General features: G+C 43.5%; 1 protein-coding gene across 1 annotated transcript in view; it reads left to right on the top strand.

The window, feature by feature from the left end:
- The window catches only part of LOC115572405 (contactin-associated protein-like 4), a 106,152-nt gene that overhangs the window by 23,227 nt on the left and 59,340 nt on the right, over nt 1-23,585 (top strand). Inside the window, exons 2-4 of the mRNA XM_030402431.1 lie at nt 4,016-4,126; nt 15,333-15,526; nt 20,226-20,373. Coding sequence (XP_030258291.1) covers nt 4,016-4,126; nt 15,333-15,526; nt 20,226-20,373 — 453 coding nt within the window. The remainder of the gene's footprint in view (nt 1-4,015; nt 4,127-15,332; nt 15,527-20,225; nt 20,374-23,585) is intronic.

Genomic DNA, 23,585 nt, shown 5'->3' on the forward strand with positions numbered 1-23,585 from the left:
TGAGTTCAGGCTGTAGCTTACAGAGTGAAGCCGCAGAGGAAAAGCCATGAACACTTACTGAGCTGATGGTCACAAATCTGTGAGTGTGTCAGCGTGAATCACAGCTACACTGTGTAGACTGCCGACCGTCTCATAAAACAAACATCCATCTCTGCTGTGTGTCTTTTACTGTTATATGCTGTGGATTATTTCTCCCCTGTACTACAGTTTTTTTTTAAACCACTGACTGTGTAAAAATCTGGAAAGCGAGCTGCTGGATCTTAAAAATGGGAGCTAATAAAAGAGCAGGAGAAAAACATCAGCAGTTAAAGTGTCTGCAAACCACAGATACGTCCGAGGTTGACATTTGAACCAAACGTGGCATATCACGATCACGTTATATGGTTATTCTCCACCTTTCACATCAGGAGGTGGAGGAGATGCTGGTAGGTTACAAGCCAACAAGGCTGGCAAATGGCCGACCGCAGTTTAAGTCACCAATGGATATTTTTAAGGACACCTGGGGACATTTCCAGCTGTTTTAGAGGCGACAAAAGTGGTGTTTTTTTAAGGAGACCTTAGGGAGATTTTTTCGTGATCGCCATCTGTGATCAAGGTGACCATAGAGGGTATAAGAAGTGCAATCCATGATGTTTTTCAAACTACAATTAGGTATTTTTTGTGCCTAAGCCTAACCGGAACATAAGCACAAGTGTTAAGACGACAGACAAACTGAAAAACTGCAGTTTAAACTTTAACAGACATAAAGAAACAGACTTAGCTCACATTTACTCTGGCGATTAGGTTGCGCAAAAGTGCCTCAAATCTGCGTTCTCTCCAGTGGCGTGCGCAGACTTTTTGAAGGGCAGGGGCGAAAAGAAGGGCACTTTAGCGTCCGTTTGGCTCCCAAGAGGGCAGTTTATCATGTTTTAACCAGCTAAGGGGGCAGTTTAGTGTGTTTTGCCAACCAAGAGGGCACTTTGGCACGCTTTTTTGGCTCCCAAGAGGGCACTTTAGCGCATGTTTTGGCTCCCAGGAGGGCACTTTAGCGCGCGTTTTGGCTCCCTAGGGGGAAGTTTATCATGTTTTAACCAGCTAAGGGGGCAGTTTAGTGTGTTTTGCCAACCAAGAGGGCACTTTGGCACGCTTTTTTGGTTCCCAAGAGGGCACTTTAGTGCGCGTTTTGGCTCCCAAGAGGGCAGTTTATCATGTTTTAACCAGCTAAGGGGGCAGTTTAGTGTGTTTTGCCAACCAAGAGGGCACTTTGGCACGCTTTTTTGGTTCCCAAGAGGGCACTTTAGTGCGCGATTTGGCTCCCAAGAGGGCAGTTTATCATGTTTTAACCAGCTAAGGGGCAGTTTAGTGTGTTTTGCCAACCAAGAGGGCACTTTGGCATGCTTTTTTGTCTCCGAAGAGGGCACTTTAGTTCGGGTTTTGTCTCCCAAGAGGGCACTTTAGCGCATGTTTTGTCTCCCAAGAGGGCACTTTAGCGCATGTTTTGGCTCCCAGGATGGCACTTTAGCGCACGTTTTTCAACAATTGGGCTACGAGGGAGGGCGACTGCCCCCCATTTGTGCACAGCACTGGTTCTCTCTAATGGCCAGAAGGGGGCGTCTCCACTTGTTGCATGTTGCATGTAAGCTTATGAGAAAACGACCCTTCTTCTCACTTGATTTAATACCTCAATGAACAGCTTACTGGTAAGTTTATGTTCTCGATCATTAAGTCTTCTTTTTTTAAATTATGGTCCTATTTCTTGTAAAATAGATGATAAAGCAGGATGTGTTTTAGGTTGTGGCTACCACAGCGTGTCCTCAGGTTCTCAGGCGGATCCAATCAAGGTATCCTCTCCAGCTCTGCGCTCCCGTCCAATTATTGTCACCTCTGGCTCCAAAAATCCTAAAATGCCGACAGTCAAACAGTTGCTCCCAAAGGCGAGGCTTCAGAAGAAGTGATTCTAAAGGAGAGGAGTCAATTAAAACGAGCGTAGGTAACATTAATTACTGCGTTACGTGTAATATATGACGTTTTTATTGCAGCCTGTCATCCCTAAGCCGTTTAAGTGTGAACCATGTAAGGGTTCCGTCTGACATCGCTGATCCGTCTCCATCAGCAGCCAGCCTGTAATGAGCCAGTCAGGACGCCATTCATCTCCGCAACACGACACGATTACAGCTTTCATTTATCCGTCTTGGCACAATTACACCATTCGTTCATCCAAGTGGACATTATTACACTGTTCATTCATCTCGTACGGTGCCATTACAGCTGAGAGACCTGTTTCCACCTGCTGAACACTGGAGTGGAGTCTGAATCCCTGAGAGGCAGCTCTGACACTCAGCGTGTTAATGTTCACCGCATCAACAGGTTTTTTTTTTTTTAAATTGCAGCCTTTGCTCTCATGAAACCATCAAATCCTGACTGAATAAACTCTGGAACTCAACAGTTTTTCACTCAGGCTCAAAAGATGGAGAATGATTGACCTCCCGTTATCCTCGGTGTGTTTTTTAAACTATTTACACTCGCGCTAACAGAGGAGACGGTTGCTTTGCCTTCACTGACAGAACCGGGCGTCACGTCAAAGGCTTGTTTTCCACTCTAACCTGCAGCTCGGTGATAAAACTCCACTCCTCTTCAGCTGCTCAGTGGTGTTTATCACAGGCTAAAAAATGTGACACTCTTGCTCCGTTACTTCTGGTATTCTGCCTTTCTGCGCCTCTAAGTGCCGCATCACTCAGGATAAGTGTGATTTGGTGCGTCTGTTCGACCATCTCCACTGTTCTGAGTGTCTCACTGTTCGCTCTGAAAAGCTGTTTTCTCTGGATACAAAAGCCTGTATTTTGTCAGGAGGTTCGCCCAAAAAGAAAGTACGTGATTTTACTTGTGCGGGTGTAGAAATCTTGCTTGAAGGCCAATTAGAATCAGTGTAATGACTTTCCTTAACTGAGGGTAAAGATCATACTGACTCTTTGAGAAGCTAACGGGAGAGCTAAATGGTGTAAATGTGATTAGACTAACGATGAATGCACTACTACACAACACAGTGAGACAGTGTTGTCTATGAATGGCAGTTGTTCTCGCTTGAGTGTGTACTGGAGATGTTTGTGTCGTATCAAATCACTGAATAACATTGTTTCTGTGAGTGAAATAGAACCGAAATACAACCGAACTGATGGAAAATTAGCTTTACAGACAAGATCAGCATCTCAGTTTCAGGCATTATTTGTCCGTAACTCCTCTCAATCAACATATCAAAGTCTGTTTACACGCCTGTAGGTGCGCGGCTGCTTATTTGAACAAAGTGGTTTAAAACCTTTCGTGGCTCCGGAGGGAGCTGCGTGGAGTCGGGCTAAATTGCCTCGAGTGAAAGCAGTCTGAAGACTACAGGTTTGAAAATTAAGAAAGCTGCGTGGGTGTGGAGGAGGAGAGACCTCTGCAGCCTCCTCATCTCTGCTGCAGGCGGGCAGCTTGAAGTTGCATTGGCCCTTTAAGCACTAAAAACCGTGAAAAGTGAAATATCTCTCATTATGTTGCATCGATTTTTGAGCCTTTTAGTTCCACAGGTCCATCAAGAGTCTGTCAGTGCTACAACAGCCAATGAGCGGTCGTGGTGTTCTTTCTCCTCGCTTACACACCAGCCTTGGTATGAAGGATGTAAAGAAATGTATAGTTTATATCAGTTTTTTGTACCTCAGCACTTGTTTTTGACTATTTCATATGCATTTTGAGGTCATGAAATGGTGTTTTTCTGCACAGCATCTTGATATTTCCTCAGAAAAACATGTGTCAGGTGTTTATTTTCATTGATGTTTGAACTGGGAGCAGTTACAGGTCATCTGCAGGCTTATTTTTGCAAGAAAAATAAATAATTTAAGTGTGTATACTCTTATAGATCGACGTTAGAAACCCTTACAGAGCTTCTGACAGCTTTTGGGGGAAATTCAGCTCTTAACCTGTCAAGAAAGTCGAGAAGCATCACCGTACTGCAAACAGTTCAACTAAGTGTGCTTTTTTCTGCTTTCTGATTGGTTCACAGAGGTGTGCGACAGCGCGCTGGTGTCCAATCTGCCGCCGTCGTCCTTCCGGAGCTCCTCCCAGCTGTCCAGCAGCCACGCTCCGGGCTTCGCCAAACTCAACAGGAGAGAAGGTGAGGAAGAGTTCATTAAACTTCATTAAAGTGATGACCGGGCAGGACACACAAACATCTAATAAGGCTGAAATGATGTTTTTGTTGTGGTTGTCTTCAGGGTTTTAGGGGGTTAGAATATTGTTTGTTCTGCCTGTAATTGTTTCTCGAAGATGGGATGTGAGCTTCTGCGTCCGTCCTGTGAAATGTGATGTTTTATCTGAGTCTAACAGAGACAACAGAGAGGAAGCAGCGGTGCCACGTCTCCTCTCTGTTGCTGACAAACTGCTCTGGTTCGGTTTAGCCCAGTGGACGCAGAACACCGCACACAACAAACAGGAACGTTTTTAATGGATTCACACAGACTTGTAGCCAATTCACCGGTGAGATAACAAGCGATAGCTTCTCTCTGTCATCTTTGACTCTCCGTGGCTGCTGTTTGTATTGAAGCCAGAAGGATACGTGTGAATGGTGTTTGTCTGACGCAGCAGGGAGTCCTGAGCTGGATGCTGATGTGAGGCTTTGACAAAAAGCACGAAAGATCACGGTTTTGTTGTGGAGCTTTCTGCTGGGGGGGGGACGCGCTTCACCGCTTTATCCCGACATCAAAGCTTAGAATCAGCTGGGAGGGTGAGATGGGTTTGATCCGGATCCGAAGGATTTTCTACCACCTGGGAAAGTTTAGGAAGCAGATCCTGCAGAACGCCGCTCCGTCCTCCTTTTTGTCTGACGGTTGAGTCTTTGCTTGCTGATCTAACAGTGGATTGTCGAGCCGCTCCAGCACTTACTTCCTTTAACAGGATCCTGCACACTGAATTATATTTAAAGGTTGGTTTTAACTTGGAGTCGGACTCACAAGCTGCCAGGAGGAGGACGGGGGAGCAGGGGTCGCGTTGAAACTCGAGGTCATGTGGTAGAAACCGTAAGAGCTCATTCTCATAATTACCCTTTACTGATCCAGAGCCAGTCTCCTGTAATGATCCTGACATTTCCTGGTCTTTTATTAACTGTGACGAGAGACGGGCCAGCCTGAGATGTCAGATCTGAAAAGATATCAAAGAAATGTGAACACCTGTAGTTACAGCCTTTAATGAAAACTCTGACCTTTGGACATTTTCATGAAGGATTTTCTTCACATCTTGAAAGCTCTTAGATACTGACACCACCCACAGAACAGGAAAAACTTCTGCCCAACTTAAGAAGCTCATAAAAGCTTTTTCACTTTATATGCAGGCGTGGAGCTTCAGACTGTAACAGGAAGTTTTTAAATGTCCATTTCTGTACCTTGAACCAATAACCTTGTATCTCATTGCAAATCCTTGATGATGTATTTTCGAATATCGTTTTATGTACCCAGAAAAGAGCAAGGTCCTTACCTCTATACAAAGCCAGTACTGCGCTGATGTTTAATGAGAATATAAAGAGAAACCATGAAAAGTGGCAGAAACACAAATTTGTCCAAAAGACTAGATGAAGCTTTTCTGGCTTGACATGATTCACTTTGACTCGGCGCATCGGCCCAGAGAAACACAGATTTGCATTTCCATCACATCAATGCTACCTGCTTGATGAAGCTGTTATATTAAGGTAAAGAAAAGTTACGTACGGTTTCTTCAACACAACTCCCCGAAACAGCTTAAAGCCAACGTGATAGTGAAAGTACAAAGGCGGAGACGGAGAGGAAACTAAACTTCACACCACAAAGACTCAGTTAGAAGCTGCAGATGTACTGTGAGCTCAGCACAAAGAGACTTTTAAAAATCCATTTCTCCCTGCTCTCTTGCGCAGACATGAGTAAAGTCTTGCAACACGCGGTTTGACTGAATGATAGAAGGGGGTCTGCGGTCTGGAGATGAGGCGAGAGTGCACAGCTTGGCACAACTTGGAGTGCAAATCAGCGTGGCATGGTTTGACTCGGCGTGGCCGACAGTGCCAGTGGAAGAGTCCCAATAATGTGAAGCCTTGTGAGTCACTTCTCAACTGGAAATTCTCATTTTGTGCCCCCTCGTTACAATCACTTACACTGTTGCTCTTCACATGTGCACATATGACAAAGAAAAGGTAGTTAAAATGACGATTAAATATATGTATTGATAGGTTAGTAACACAGCTCCTGTACATTATGACTGCAGGACAAAACAGTTTAACAAATCACTTAACAACAGTGCAAACATTCATGCATGTTTACAGTCTCAGTATGTCACATGTGGGTAAGAACATCTGTGTTTGTCACATCTTCATCTTCATCTTCATCCCAGCGAGCGATTCCAGCTGCTCGCCGTGGAAATCAATGAATAAATGAACGTCTCCATCTCTTTTTCAGCTCCTGCTGCGGCGGCTAACGCTCTGCCTCCTCCAGTTGTTCTCTGAGGAGCAGCTCTGCTCTCAATTCATTTACCCGCTAAGTGAACAGAGATTATCAGAGTCTTGGAAAACCACCTACACAGCATCATTACAAGGGATTTAATCAGACAGAGAGCATTGCAGCTGGAATCTATAACATTACACACTATATGAATATGTTATGTACGGACAGGGGTGTGCAGTTATAGCATAACACCACGTTTCATGGCACAAGAAGTTGTTTTGCTTGAATATTGTGTATTCCAGTCTAGGGGTGTAGCAAAATATCGATACTACGATATATCGCGATATTTCTTCTTGAGGTACGTTAACGATACAGTGGCGCCAAATATCGATATTTGATAACATTATTGCAGACAAACATTGCAGTGTTTTGTAATTCCTGTGAAATGGATTCAGTACAGTCAATAAATTCTGAATTTCTTTAGTGACACAGATATCGTGATGTATCGTGGATGAAATTTCTTGCAATATATCGATTATCGCAGAATCACTGTATCGTGGTATTATCGTTATCGTGGGCAAAGTATCGTGATATTATCGTACCTGGTGATACCCAGCTCTATTCCAGTCAGGACCTGCAGCCTCAGAGTGGAAATTTGTGAAAGTTGGATCGTCTCGAATAACTAGCAAGCCGCATTAAATCAGTTGGAAAGTGAATTTGTGGCTTGTTTCAACCAATAGGGTGGTTTCAAGTCGGTGATATTCAATGATATAGTTTTAACATGAAGTGTAAAGCCACCATCTTAGTTTTTTTGGAGCTAGAAATTACAATATTTGGACGTTAGCGTTGAGCTGGGGAGGATTTCCTGATTCCTGATGATTTTGTGTTAGAGTTAAACAGTATTTTGTTTCTGAAAACATGCGAGGCAAGAAATAAGCGATAAATGATCCACCGGAGTGGCAAAACGTCTGACGTGTGACCCAGATAAACAGTTGCGATCAATTAAAAATGAGTGTTGCAGACTTGTCATGTTCCCAGGCTGTAGTTTTGTACATATGTGGTAATCAACCAAAACACTGGACAAATCAAAAGGTTTGACCCGATGAGATGAAAAGTCAGAATTACCACATCTCATCCTGAGGAGGCCATGAACATCCAAACCTCATTTTATGTCAATCCATCCTGTAGTTGTTTACCTCATGCTGATGCTCAAGGAAAAGTCAACACATCACCAGACTCACAGAGCTTCATCCTCTGGGGACCATGAACGTTTCAAGATCTGATGTTTGTAAAACTTATAGTTGTTGATAATAAAGTCTGGAACAAAGCAGTGGAACGACCGACCGAATAAAACATGGACATTTCCATCACAAAGACCTTCTCGGTGTCCCTAACACGTCCTTGGACATACAGACATTGGACATTTGATGTTTTTTAACACAGCAGTTCTGCCAAAGGGAAACAACAACCTCAATTCTATTTTTACATAGAAACCCAGCAGCAGTTTCCCTCCACAGTGACACTAGAGGACCTGACATTGTGCTTCGGACTTTGACCTGATGTGGAGATCACAGCGGAGGCCGGATAGCTCTCAGTCTGACATCTGATGTATTGATTGGAGATTAATGGCCTTTCACCAGCGTCCTGGACTGGAGGATGATAGTCTCCATTTTGATTTCCTCCTTCTCGCTTTTTTCGCCTTTTATTCATATCTTGCATTTTCCCACTATTTTCCTCTCTCAGTGTCCCATTTCCCTTCCTTTGTCCACCTCCTCCCTCCCGTCATCTAAATTGTCCCTGTCCATCTTCTTTTTTTTTCCCTCTACAGTCTCCGTTCTGCAGTAATCATTAGTTTCACTCTGTCTCCAGTCACATTTCCATTTGTGCAAACTAATTTAGCCGGCTCTGCCTCCCTGCCAAATGTTAATAGCAGCCTTCTTGTTCAAACATCTTCCGTCTTCAGTAGGCGATGCTGACGGTTATCAGTGACACCGCTGCAATTATGCCGGGAAAAAAATGGCCTGAAAAGAATAATTGTGCCGCTGTACTCATTTTCCCAAAGGAGTGATATCTGACGGTGGACTGGAACTTTAACTGGAACCTGTCAATGTGGACTGACAGAGTAACAATGCTCAGCTAATCAGCTATTGATCTCCATAAAAAAGCTCCACTGTTAATTCCAACACAGCCATTCTCTACGGAGTGCAATGCTTCCTCAGCGGTACTGTTCTGGTAACATGACCCAAGCCAGAATAAATACAACAAATCCCCCTAAAGTCACACTCTTATCTCACAAACAAGTTCTTCCAAAACAATCCAAAAATGTAAAAATACAAAATGTTCCCAGCACTTGATGTCTAGTCAGTGATGGATGTTTATTACCTGACTCTCATGTCAGACGGTTGTAGAGTTACAGGCGACAAGACTGAAGCGACGAGCGTAACGAGTAGTGTAAGGCATTACTGTTCTGAATGTAGTAATCACATTACAGTTCGTCAAGCTCGTTCCTTACGTTACATTGCTGGTCGCACGCATCACAAACAAGGAGCTGGGGGGAGGGGAGGGGAGGGGCGTCAATAATGGAACAGTGATTGGTTGGGGTTTGGCACGAGGTATCTTTCACGATCACAGATTGGTTAGTCGCCACCCGCAAGGTGAGATGGGATAACAATGGCAGCGTCAGCAACACGAGCAGAACCTGCCTGAAGACCCCCCACTGCGTAAAGCCACTTTTGGCGGTTGGAGATACAAACATTACTTTGAATTTGTTGAACGTAAGGAACATAACTTGACTTGCAAGGTGCACACTTTGTCCGTGTTGGAAACTTCTCTCCACCGCTGCTAACACCACCTCAAACTTAACGAAGCACTCGGAAGCACCTACAGAGACAGCACGCACACACAAAGCTTGTTGCTAAGGAACAGTGGAGCAACATGAATGTAACGAGTAATGTAACTAATTACTTTCTTCAGGGAGTAATCATGTAATGTGAGGCATTACTGTTTTTGAGAGTAATGTGTAATATATTACTTTTTTGAGTAACGAGCCCCAACACTGGATATGTCTGATAAGTGGTGTGCGCAGACTTTTTGAAGGGCAGGGGCAAAAAGAAGGGCACTTTAGTGCGCGTTTTGGCTCCCAAGAGGGCACTTTAGCGCGCATTTTGGCTCCCAAGAGGGCACTTTAGCACGTGTTTGGCCCCCAAGAGGGCAGTTTATCATGTTTTAACCAGCCAAGGGGGCAGTTTAGTGTGTTTTGCCAACCAAGAGGGCACTTTAGTGCGCGTTTTGGCTCCCAAGAGGGCACTTTAGCGCGCATTTTGGCTCCCAAGAGGGCACTTTAGCACGTGTTTGGCCCCCAAGAGGGCAGTTTATCATGTTTTAACCAGCCAAGGGGGCAGTTTAGTGTGTTTTGCCAACCAAGAAAGCACTTTGGCGCACGTTTTTCAAAAATTGACAACTTTTCAATTTTTCAATTTTTTTTCAACAATTTTTCCCCCCTTGTGCACATCACTGTGTCTGATAGGAGGGTGAGACATTTCCATCCGCATTCATGCCGACCAGAAAACTGATGTTTTCGAGAGGAAGTCGGGACACTTCCTGCTGCTGTGTTGAAAAGTCTCACCGTGACAATTATCACCCTCGGATCTCTGAAGCTTGTTTTGGTTTTACAGCCTTCAGAGCTGCTGTTGTTTCTCCTAAAAGCTTTGTCGAACCCACCTCGTGACCCCGGCATCAACACAACGGGCAAAGTAAGTGACTGCCTGGTGAACGTGGTGGAGAATTTAGCTGCTCTCTCCACCAGGTGTTGTTTGAGATAAAGAGAGTTGCTCTGTACGCGGCTGCTGCATCGAGCTGTCAGTGTGTCAGTGATGTGTTTCCAGCTTGTTTCTCTCAAAGCCAAACAACTCTGTAACTCTCATGCAATACGTTGCTATTTACAGAAAGTATTCCAGTTACACTGATAAACAATACATTGAAAAAATGCACGTTAAACAGTTTTAAATTAGTTGTTCTCAGCCTAATATGCGTATAAATTAGATTTAGTCAACCTGAAATAAGTCATTTTGACTTTTTTGACTTGCCCTTTTTGCAGAGTGGCATTTAGAGGAATGTAAATCTGTCCTGCTTCACCTGCAGAGAAACACCTGCAGTGTTTTCCCAGCCCGCTGCCGCGTCTGTCGGGCCCATTAGCTTCCTGTTGGACTCTCTGTCAGACTGACATGTTATCAGGCTGCTGAAATTACCCTCCAGACTTTGTATTCTCATGCAAATGACCGGCGCTCATTCTGGACCTGGCACTCATACGGAGTCGGCCCCGTGCTTTTGTAGCTGCCTGTCTGTCTTTGTCCTGCTTTGCTGTCTGCCTCACTGTACCTCTAACAGTGCCTCTCTCTCTCTTTAACTACCTGTCTCTCTGTAGCTGTCTGTCACCCTAAATGGGTAAATCTGAAAACAAATTTTTTGTGAGGGAGGGAAAAATGGAAACTCAATGAGAGTCTGTGAGGAGGCTGTGTGGTGCATTTAATATGCTGAGACTGAGTTGGTTCATCACATGTTTTACAGGATGTTAGCAGTGTATGTTAATGATTAAACACAGATGTGTCTCATTGAATTAGTGTAGAAAGGAATTTTCTGCTTTGAATTTAAATCGAAGGGTCAAATGACCTGGAAGCTATTGAACAGAACGGCCAATCTTCTCATAACAAATGCATATTTTTCATTAAAATAGTTGTGAAAAATACAAATTCCACTAAGATCCTATAAAAAGAGGTGCGTCTCACTCAACCAGTGTAGGAAGACATTTCTGCAGACATCTTTTAGCTGTGTTTGTGATGACTTTTGTGTTTTTGAGACAAAGTTGGTGCATCACAAGCCATGTTTGTGATAAGAAAACATGTATACTTTGATGGAAAGCGGGGACGTCTTCAGCCACATTTGTGGTGACAAAACACAGATGTTTTTTCACTGGGTGTTGAACCATCTGCAGATGCATTCGTGGCGACAAAAAAATTATATTTCTGACAGGACATCAGGACATCATAGCAACCAAAGCAGGTATTTTAAGACAGAAAATTATGTTTTTTGAACCCTTACCAAGTGATATTTGTGCCTCAACCTAACCAGATCATAGGTACAGTGTTGTGACACGAGAAAAACAATGCGGAACAGAAGTAAATGGTAAATAAAGCTGTATATAAGGTGTCATGTATCCCTGTGTATCCAGTGTTTCACCTGGACGCTGTCGCTGTTCCCCGATCTGATCAAGGCTTCATCAGTTTCGGCCTCAGAGCGGCGACGTCACTCCTAACCTCCATTATTCTTTACTTTCTCAATGTTTGGTTAGATGTGGTGCCGTGACAGACACGAGGGGGGAGAGAAGCCAGCAGATCTCTTTGATTCAATGCGACAGCCGTGACAGAAGATGTTCAGACCGCGAGCCATCAGTTCACCTCCATTATATTAGTTTCAGTTACACTGACAGGGTGGACACAGTAAATCTTTGTAATGCCTCTCAGCGTCTGAGTGGTTTCCCTCTGATCCCCTTCTCTTTCCCTCTGCAGTGTAATCCTCATGAGTAAAGGTCAGGGAGTCTGCTCCTTTCTGTTCCTCTGTCACTGGACACGTCTGCTAGTCAAGTGCTTATTAGCTTTGGCCTTTAGCTCTTTAAAGATCAGGCTCCAGCAGCCAGCAGACTGACACTGATTCATTTTCTCTGCAGAGCTTTTTCTTCTCCGCCCGCCGCCACACGTTTGTTCAGAGACACTTTCTGACTGGGAACAGAAGCTGTAGAAGTTCTGACTGTTGCCCCGTCTGAACTTACATGACACTCAGTGTGGCACTGTGTGCTGTAATATAACTAGTATAAAGGGCGACACACAAGTGAGGAGAGAAGACATTACAGTTATCACAAAGAGGAGGTTTTAAGAAAGTGTTTTGAAAAGTTTTTTAAGTTTTCTAAGTTTCCTGTGTGGTGGCTCACAGTTGCATTTTGGTATTTAATTGCTGCTATGTGACGTTCTCTTGTCCTTGCTTTTATTGTTTTTAATCTGTATGTTGTGTTTTGCTTCTGTGTCTTACTTTAAAGGCGCATTATGTAGTTTTGGGGAAGAAATTCAAACTTTAAATTTTTAATATTTACAGCATTAAAGAGGTAATAATACAAACTCATTTAAATATTCTTTTATTTCCATAACTGACTGAAGAAGCTGTTCTCAGAGGAGAATGAGGTCAACAGAACACAGATTTAAGCTCAAAAGGTGGCAGGGTCCGCCACTTATAAACAAAATATAACAGTATGAAACTGTGTCGTCCTTTAAGGTCAGTTTGTTTATTCATTTGATTCAGTCATGAAAACGAAGAGCTTGTTTATTAAATTAAGTAAATGAAGATCTTTCTGTTCTGATTAAAATGTCTGCACCAAAAAAACTACACACCGCACCTTTAACCTTATCTTAACTTCTGTACGTCTGTCTGGTCCACCTATTTAGCTTTCTGACCCACACATACACACACACACGCACGTGTGTGTGTGTGTGTGTGTGTGTGTGTGCGTGCGCTCAGTAGGAAGCTGGTCAGCAGCCTCTTTCAGAACTCGTCCATCTGGTGTTTGAGTCGTTTTTGGCCCGGCGATGTGTTTTCCTACACACACACACGCACACACACACACACAGTTTGCAACACTTCAATAATCCAACCCATCCAGCAAAAAGACGAAATACTACTCAATTATACATTTAACAGTATGTGTATGTCGATAAGTGGCCCTAATGTAATGTTAAACTAAATATGTTGAGTCAGAAAGGTTAAAAAAAAACCTCTGAAATATGCACGTTTTCAATAATTCATCTAAGTGCAATCGATCACATTACACACTTTTATTGATTAGTGCCAATGCTCGGCACCACGATCCTCTGAGAGACGATTCTGTGTTTGGGAAATGCTTTATTTCTCATGAAGCGACGTCATTTAAAGTCAACTCACCGACCTGGAGAAGAGTTTCTCTCAGTCGGTGTCGGTAGAGATGCTGTGTGACGACTCTCTGCTAATTCATGTATTCAGGTTGTCCCTTTAATTTGCCACCTGTCTTTAAAGGGTAAGTTCACCCAAAAATGAAGCTTAGTTTATTAAATACCTACTCACCACCTGACACCTGCAGCACGTTTACACTCTGAATGTAGAAGTGTTGGCAAACAACGCTTTGATGTTTGTGTGTGAAACTGTTTGAACTTTGATCTTTGAAAGTTGTGTACAGGGTCGTGGACAGGTGACGGTACACCTGCACGAGAACGTTTTAGTTCTGTCTGAGATCAATCAGCAGTGTGTTTGTGTGTGTGTGTGTGTGTTTGTGTGTGTGTTTTGTTGTATGTAACTGAGACCATGTCCACACGTACCAAAACGATCTTTTTCCGCCCGTCTTCCTCGGCATCGTTTCAAGAATATTTGCGTCCAAATGGATCCATTGTAAATGACTCAACACGCTGTAGTTCATATTCCAGGCCTATAGGTGGCGCTTGAAATTCGCCAAAAACAGAGAAAAGAAACGGAGCATTCGCATAAAGCTTGTGCACTGTATACAAATAGACAGTAGACGGAGAAACCGAGCACGACAAGAAGACGAAAATGGCTAGTCAGTTGTCCATAATCCTTTTTTGCTCAGCTTAGTGGCAGAGGAGCAGAATATTTTGTCCTCGTAACGGTGAACGACTCAATATCTTCTGCTGCCTGACACAAGCATGTAGTCCGCCATTGTTGCTGTTGTTATGAGACGTCGCAGGGATAAGAGGTCGACAGCTAGAGGTCGAGGAGTGAGGCGATGGTGTCATCGATATGCAAAGTGTGCGGATTGGCCGTCAACACGAGGCGTGTGACAGCCTGACGACAATCTTTGTACCCATGTGGTGTACAGCTTCCACGGAAATATGAATAAAGGCAATATTTCCCTTTTTTAGAATGTTTGGGTCACTTCAGGAAAAATCATAAAATGTTCAAGTTGAAAAAACAACATTTAAGGGGTTTAGGGGTCAACGACAACAACAACAACCCCTAACATGACTCCAGGTTCAGGAAGCTCTGAGACTTTGATTTTGAAAAGACAAAACCAACAGCTTCTTTCAAGTTGAAATCTTAGTACCAGTCGCGGCGAAGCTAAAAGTGTTAGCTCACCACATGTGAAGTGAGTGAACATGCTTGACTGCATGTTGAATAAAGTCTTTCAAGTCACTTTGGGGTCTCGGGACATCCAAAAACTACACCAGCCACGCTGTATGGAGTTTTTTATGATATTTTTAAAGTCTACATCTGCTACAGGTGTTTGAGTCCTTTACTGTATGTAAGACTATCGAAAGAAACTCCAAATTAATTTAGTTTTATTTCTTTAAATTGCAGTCTGGGTAAACAGATCCAGGAATGTTTGTAAGTTATTTCTCAACAGTGTCGAACTTTCAGACTTCTTCTCATTAACATGTAATCTTGTTTTGTTTGCTTTTATAAAATATTTGGTCACAGATGATTTGACCTTCTTGAAGCTCAGTTAGCTGCTTTGACAAGTGAAATATCAAACACTGATTGTATTTCATATTTTCATGCATATATGCATGCGCTTCTCGGATCAATCTGAACGGAACAAATTCCTGACGCCGCTGCGGGTCAGGCGGCAAATGTGTGCGATTTAAATTCCTCGGGAGGTTCACAAAGCATGATTTATATCCCATTATAGCCTTGAAAATGGGATTAAAGATGTCTGCTGTGGTTCAATCAATTTTTCCTCAACAGAAAAGTGTGATTTTAGTTCAGAATTAAAGGTCAAGCAATGCAATTTATTTCCCAGCATCTACCAAATCTTATTTCGTCTCGTCCCACACACGGTGTCATAAATCACTTAATGTATGCTGCGTTTCTCTCCTCCTCCGCCTGCAGGAGCTGGAGGCTGGTCTCCTCTCACCTCAGACAGGTACCAGTGGCTGGAGGTCGACCTGGGCGAGCGGACCAAGATCACCGCCGTCGCCACGCAGGGTCGCTACGGCAGCTCCGATTGGCTGACGTCGTACCTGCTGATGTTCAGCGACACGGGACACAACTGGAAGCAGTACAGACAGGAGGACAGTATAGGGGTGAGTCCGCACGGGTCCATCAGGAGTCCTGTGGCCTTGTTCTGACCCGTCACACATCTGATTTTGTTTCGTGTGATTCACGTGGAGTGATGGAGTGTCGAGCGGAGCTTTGTGGCCGTCCCGCCCAGATAAACTCCCGTCATCATGACTTTATCTCCCTCATTTATAATGCATGAAGCCGCGCTGAAGCTCTGCTGACTCTGCAGACCTGCGCAGCGCACCAGGAGCAGAGAGGCAGTCGAGTGGAGCGGTTGTGTTTTCGTCTTTCATTCTGTCACTCCTCTCTGCCTCTCCTTCTCTCTCCTGTCTCTCTTTTTGACTTTGTGTTGAAAGAAAATGTGTCTGATGCAAGAATACACAGATTGTCTCTCCTCCAGCATTCATTTTTGATCAGAAACTACTTATAATTTATTTATTATTATTTAAAGAAACATATAAAGATAGGTTGCATGTAGGCTTTGGTATTCATTAGAAGTTATGGGCGTGGAACCCATAAATAAAAGTGAATTTATATTAGTTAGTTTAGTTAGTTTCTAGAAATACAACCCTGAATCATCTGAAAAGTTGGGACACTGCGTAAAACGTTGAACCTCTTGGACGTCTAAAAGTGGTTTTTATCTCATGTACTTCATTGATTTTTGTGAATACACTATAAGCTTCTTCTGAATTTGACCTGGAGAAGATATAACCACGCTTTTTACAGGCTTAAAGCAACATGCAGCCAGTAAGATTTCACCTGTAGAACACTTATTTTCTCACGTAGTTTGAGCTCCGTCTCTTTATCTCTCAGATGTTTCTTATTTCCCTCCCCGACCTCAATTTACTCCTCACTTTAAACTCAACTATCGAGCGTTTTACTCGACATTTAGTGGCGCAGGAATGATCACATCCAGTAAATCCAGCGGCCAATACTACATTTAAATGTTTCAGCGGCGCCGTTACCTCCACCTGAGTAAAATGTTTACCGTGGGTGTTTCCATCGATCCTGAGCGAACACGAGGCAGAACTGTGACACAACAAAACCATAAAGTGGAGGGAAAGAAAAAGAAAAAAAAAAGCTCAGCTGGTCTCTGCAGCGCTGATTAATGAAGAAATCAGTCAGATGGACAGCGGAGGCAGCGAGGCGTCGCCCCCCCATCGCCTCCGTCAGTGTTTTCCCGTCGCGCCGGTGTCATGTTGGTCTTGTATTTGTCCCGCTGCGGTGATGGTACACGGTTCAGAATACAGCCACAGGAATACTAAGCAGTTCTGATCCTGTTTGTGTGGGAGGAAAAGCGAACACGGCGACGAATCCCGTCAGCACGGAGGGTCTTTTTAACCGGCGAGCTCCTGGTGAGCCTTACGCCAAACCAAACGCTGTGACAAATATAGAGAATGTGCAATATGTTCCTGCTATTTTCTGACACGTATCCGGTAAAAAAAAAGAAAAAGAAGAAAAAAACCTGCATTTGTTCCAGCGGTGCAGAGAGGAGCTTTTCATTGAGAGTACGGCAGAGGCCGTTAATCCAGCTAATCTCAAACACTGAGGGTGTTTCTGAGGAGAGCCGCTTCTTACAGACTAAAAAAACAGGTTTGATGTGACGCTCGGCATGAAAGACACGATCCCAGTCGCATTTCAAAGCTCCTGTTATAAGTGAGCTCACAGAGTCCGTCAGAGGAGGAAGTTGAGGGCAGAGTTTCCGGGTCAACTTCTGCTGGGCTTCGTCTTTGTAGCTCGGAGGCCTGAAGACCAGCCGGGGAAAAATACGCTGGTTTCTCTTTCCCTCCTCCTCCTCCTCCTCTCTCGCTCTCTTTTTGCTCTTCTCTCAGGAGCCCCTGGGTGCTTGGAAATATAGCAATCCATCTTTTCTTTATTGTCTTGCTCCTCTCCACCGGCTCGCCTCCTCCTGCCTGGAGGGCTGGAGATGTGGACACGAGTGCTGCTCTTCTCGCTGTTCTTCTCAAATTTCCTCCTCTCATTTTCTGCTGCTTATCTGGCTCTCTCTCGCTCTTTCACCCTGTGATTTTCTGTCCCTCTCATTTCCCCCCTCCTCCGTCACTTCCCTTTGATTCTCTCCTCTGGATATCCCACTTTCTTTTTCTTCGTCGTCTCTTTATTCCCTTTTCTCCAGCGCCGTCCTTCACATTCGCAGTTAATCGCTCGAAGAGTGTCTCCGCTCATCGACAGGCTTGCTGTTGAAGAATTTGAAATGATTCTGCGCTTTTTCTCACTGTCATGTGTTGAGCTGAAGGCCCTGCCGGTTAGCTCGTAGCTGTGCGGAGACGAAACTCTTAACATATTTCTTTTCTGGAATGATATTACGCTGAAAACAACCTGTTCACATCAAGGGCCTCTTACAGCCGCCTGGATTATGACTGTTGATTGTCAGGAGAAGCGTTGGAGGTGGTGTAATATTGCTACCAGGCCACAAAAGTCCTCAGAGACGAGGTCAGGAAAACACAAAGTGTTTGACTTTGACCGGCTGTTAGAGAGCGCTGCAGCCTGCATAATGAATTTTTGCAAGCTGCCCAATAAGTGGATTTGAACATCCGTGTGAACCAAAAGCAGGAGGCAGACAAAAACAATGGCAGCTGCATCTATATCAAATCAAATCAATCAAACAATCACGCTGCCTCAATGGGCTTCACAGTCTGAACAGTGCTCATCTGTCCTTACTTCCATGTTGAAGGAAAAAGACTTTTTTAACAGGCGAAAAAGAAAAAGAAACCTCAGGAAGAGCCACTGAGGAGCGATCCCTCTCCCAGGACGGACAGACAATTAATGCAGAAGCCGTCGCATGAACAGAAAAGAACAACAAACAAGTTGCACTGACAGAATATCTGATACAACATAATGTTATCGAACCACTCTCACTTTCCAGCCTGCACGTTCAGGGACGAGGGTACAGTGACGATTCAGAGTGCAGCACCGCTGTCGTAGATCAAATCACAGATCTGTCACAGTTTGTCAGACGTCATGTCGATGCTAACTACACATAAAACTCATCACGTCATAACAGTGATGTGTTGAAAACATTTACAAGCATGTATGTAACGCTGTATCCAACTGCAGAACCTGCAGAAACGAGAGATAAGACACCATCAACATGATTCTGAAGTCTTCATTTTAATGTTGATAAAAAGTTTAATATTGTTGCTTTACGCCTCACACATTGAGTTTAGTTTGAACCTTTTATTTTCAGATTTGACGGATGTGAACAAATTTAAATAAAAATGACCAATAGTGGATTTCCTCAGTCAGATCCAAGGCGGACACTCGTCTTCTCTGTCATGATTACAGAGGAATTAATAAGTTAATTGTGAGTCCAAGCTTTCATTCAGCGGCGGGAGAGCCAGTTAACCTGCGTGTCGACTTCAAGGGAGGGATGTAATTAGGATGGACGGCCAGATGGGAGAGATGAAGAGAGCGATCCATCGGGCCTTCAGCCCAGAGTCGGGGAGGAGACGGGCCTTCAGTCGTGTGGTCAGAGTCCAAATCCTGCAGACAGACATTAGTATAAATAGGTTAATGAACATAATCTCTGCAGAGCAAAGACTTCTGGATCAGACTGTTTGTTTCTCCATCTGTTCATTCATCTATCTATCTATCTATCTATCTATCTATCTATCTATCTATCTATCTATCTATCTATCTATCTATCTATCTAATACTGACATAAGTAAACAAGAGGGATGAAGGAGACACGCCTCTATCATGAGTCCATTTTGTGCCACGAAAAGCACCAAAAGATGCATTAATTTAACAGAAGTGGGTGAAAGATGGAAGCAGCACGGGTGTGAAATGACTGAAATACAGTAAAGAAATCACTTGTGCAGCTGATCGTCTGTTAACAAGGCGTATCATTTATCTAGACACGGAGCAGCCTGCGCACCAGAGACACAATTTCTTTTACACAAAGAGAAGCATTGATGCAGTCTTACCTCTGCCGAATGTACAAGATGACACAATTGATTAATAATTTGTCGTAGATTGCATTTCAATGTTTGTAAAGTTTTCCCCGCCCCAAGAATTCACAAAATACAATGATTTTTAAAGGGAGTCTGGTGCTGATTTGACACCAACTCAGATTTTGCACATTTGCTCAACTTCGTTTTGCTTTGCATGTGTTCAGTCTTGATTGACACTAAAGTCACCTCACCTATCAGCGCTTGTTTCTGTTAGCTTTCATAAAGCGCAGCACTGTGAGATAGATAAGATTAGAGTTCACTGAAGAAAGACGAGACTTTGTATTTGCTCATGTTTCCATTCGACTGAGGACAGCGTTACCTGTTTTAGGTTGTTGAATGATGTCGAATTGGTTTTAAAACATGGTGCTGAACTGTTTAGACGTGAGTCCAGTGGTGTGCACAAGGGTGGTGGCCCAATTGTTGAAAAACACATGCTAAAGTGCCCTCTTAGGATCCAAAATGCATACTTAAGTGCCCTCCTGGGAGCCAAAATTCATACTTAAGTGCCCTCCTGGGAGCCAAAACGCGTGCTAAACTGCCCCCTTGGTTGGTTAAAACATGATAAACTGCCCTCTTGGGTGGCAAAAACGCGTGCTAAAGTGCCTTCTTTGAAGCCAAAACGTGCGCTAAAGTGCCCTTCTTTTAAGCCAAAACGTGTGCTAAAGTGCCCTTCTTTTCGCCCCTGCCCTTCAAAAAGTCTGTGCACGCCACTGCGTGAGTCTAAAGTCTCATTGTGTTTGTGTGTTTTCAGTCTTTTCCAGGTAACAGTAATGCAGACAGCGTGGTTCAGTACAAGCTGCAGCAGCCGGCCGTCGCTCGCTTCCTCCGCCTCATTCCTCTGGACTGGAACCCCAGCGGGAGGATCGGGCTCCGGCTGGAGACCTACGGATGTCCTTACAGTGAGTCTCATTAAATCTTGACTGGACTGAGTTACCGTCCAGCTGAAAAGTCTCTGGACGCCGGCGCCTGCTGAGTTTGTTTACTTGTCCTCCAGGGAAATTTGGATTTTAAAAATGCAAGAGCGTGACAAACAACCACGACTACAACGAAAATTAACACCTCGCCAAACAATAGCACGTTTTAATTTGGTTCGAAAAGAAAACACACAGCAACATCACACCGGGTTACTTTTTCTTTTTTTTCCTTTTGTGATTATCCACAGATACAAAGAACAAACAAACCCTCCCTGCCAGTCTTGTCTTGGAAGTTTTTCCTTTTTCACAACCGATTTACACTCTCACCTTTGTTGTTAACAGCGAAAAACAAGATGTATCGCACAGAAACATTGTGTCGATGTTTTTTTCCTTTGTTCCTCTTTAATTTCTCACACCGCACAACATGTTGGCAGCATCAGCTCTGGCATCAACACAAGGAAGTAAATAAAACATCCCGCTGTGATAAAACATATTTTCTTTTTCTTCCTCATTCTGCTTTTCAAAGTCGCACAGCAGTTCTTATTTTCAGAAACGACTCAATCATGGCAAGTTTTCTTATTGGAACCAATAAATATATAAACAGATAAATTGAAAAACACGCCGTAGTTTCATTCTCTCAGCGTTTGGGATGATTTTACGTACGTTTTTATCTGCACTGATCATGACTCCTCTTCGTCTTCCTCATCCTCCCCGTGACTCCGCTGAAGAAGCATGTGATATCTTGTCCTTGCAGCATTTATTCCCCGCGGCGCCTCTGCACTGATTTCTGCCCTCGCGGCTGTTTGTTCACTATATTGTCCCCCATAAAAAAAAAAAAGAAATCACACAACGCACTCATGAATATCAAAAGCAACTCCACGCATTTACATATAAGCTCCGATACGTTTATCAAACACTAAATATTAATGTGCAAACATGATTTCCATGTGGACGGTCTGTTTTTTTTCTGTGGATCCATCCCCGGCTGTTTGTGTCTGAATTATTTCTGTTTCCTCCTTTTATCTGAGCAGCTATAGGCAATCAGACTGGGAGCTTTGAAAGTGAAAGCTTTTGTTTTGAATGCTTATTTTTATATATCAAAGGGGGGGGACATACAGTTATTTCACCAACGTCACCAGCACAAATGAACAGATTACTTCTGTCAGCTTCCATTATATTGAAACTCTAGCGATCCTCCTTTCTTCAGCTCAGAGAAGTATCTCCCTCAGAGACCTTCAGCCTCCTTAGAAGTGTAAGAGAATAAAAACTCCTCACTAAGTCCATGTCCACACGGACCAAAGCAGTCTTTTTTCCCCCCGTCTTCCTCGGCATCGTTTCAAGAATATTTGCGTCCAAATGGATCCATTGAAAACGACTCAACGCGCTGTAGTTCATATTCCAGCCTATAGGTGGCGCGTTAAATTCACCAAAAATGGAGAAGAAGAGACGGAGCATGCACATAAAGCTTGTGCGATGTATACATACAGACAGTAGAAGAAGAAACCGAGCACAAGAAGAAGAAGAAGAAAATGGGTAGTCGGTTGTCCATAATCCTTTCTTGTTCAGCGTAGTGGCAGAGGAGCAGAATATTTTGTCCTAGCAACCCTGATAGGCTCCATATCTTCTGCAGCACGAATACAAGCATGTAGTCCGCCATTGGATGAGGATTCGCTGTCCACACGAGAACTCAAGGGCAGCGCTTTTGAATTTTTCCACCCTGAGACCACGTTTCAAAAAAGTGAGTTTACAGGATCCATTTGGACGATCGGACAAAACGATGCAAAACATGTGCGTTTACACACAACAGCATTTCCATGTGGATGGATGGCACCTATGAGACAGCTTAACAACCATTCACACCTGGGCTCACCTCGCTCTAACAGCCCACATGAAAGCCGGTTTGACCGACGACCCACAAGTGGCCCTAACGACTCTGTAAGGACACTCCCACACAGGGTTTAAAACCCTGCGACTCCCCTCCAGTTAGTTAGAACTGAAGAAGCTTCGTGGTTGAGAGGTGAAATGTGTCAAGGAAACTGAAATAAGTCCAGTTGCCTACGATGCAGCAACTCGATTCCTCACTATGACATCACTAACATGTCCAGGTCGAGAGAGTCTTCACCTTAGTTTCACGTGTTAGCATGCTAACATGATGTTATAATGTGAAACAGACCCACTGCTGCACTAGTGGGCAGCATGTAAACGTGAAGATACACGAAAAGTACTTGCGTGACTAAAGGTGCAGTACCAGCAGGGGGCGATAATGACATGAGTAGAAGATGAGCGCAGTGTGAAGAAGCATAAAGTTTGTATTGGGAGGAGGTAAGGGTTGATTTAGTTGGTTCACGGTTGAATCAGTTCTGGTTGTTTAAAGTAACTAGTTATTTCAAGACAAATACGATTCTTTGCTAAACCTCACAAAGTAGTTTTGGTGCCTTTTATTTTGAAAGTGGGACTGGATAAGAGGCCAACCAATTGTACAGTTTCATTTCCAAAAATTGGCTGATATTCACACATTTATTTGCAATGATAAAAATGAAAAATTGGGTTATTAAATGTTTACAAACTTAGGCAGGATATTTTTCAGTTTAACAAGAAACCTTGTTGTCTAAAATGACATCACTGCTCTGGAACAACAAAATTCACTGTATATTTAATAACTATAAATCATCCCCAGCATGTTTTTCTACATTATGATGCCTAAGACAATAAGATTTCATATTGTTACATACTGGATAACATAAACACAGATACCAATATATCTGTGACAGGTCAATATCGGCTCTATTGGCTCTAAACTGGATGGTGTACATTTGTTGTTGCCGACTGGACCTCAGAATCACAAGAGTAGAGAGTTCACCAAAGTTACTAAAACTCAGCATGAGGAAGACATGAATGTTTGTGTTTCATTGCAGTCCATCCGATAGTTGTCAAGACGTTTCACGCGAAAGAACAGATGTGAAACCTGGTGGTTCTTGAGGAAAAATCAGTAGAAGACGTTGGGCTTCGTCCTCTCGGGAACAGATTGTCTACAGAGTTTAAACTTAACCGAGTCAATTTTTTAGATTGTCACTCTTTACTTCATCTCTGCGTAGTAAACAGGATGTTCTCACGTCTTGTGCTGGAGTTCAGACTGTTCTCTCGTCCTTTGTGTCGACCAGAAATGAATTCTTTGAGGGTTCAGTATGCAGCAGGTT

The sequence above is a fragment of the Sparus aurata genome, chromosome 21 (genome assembly GCF_900880675.1).
Source record: "Sparus aurata chromosome 21, fSpaAur1.1, whole genome shotgun sequence".
Classification (NCBI taxonomy): domain Eukaryota; kingdom Metazoa; phylum Chordata; class Actinopteri; order Spariformes; family Sparidae; genus Sparus; species Sparus aurata.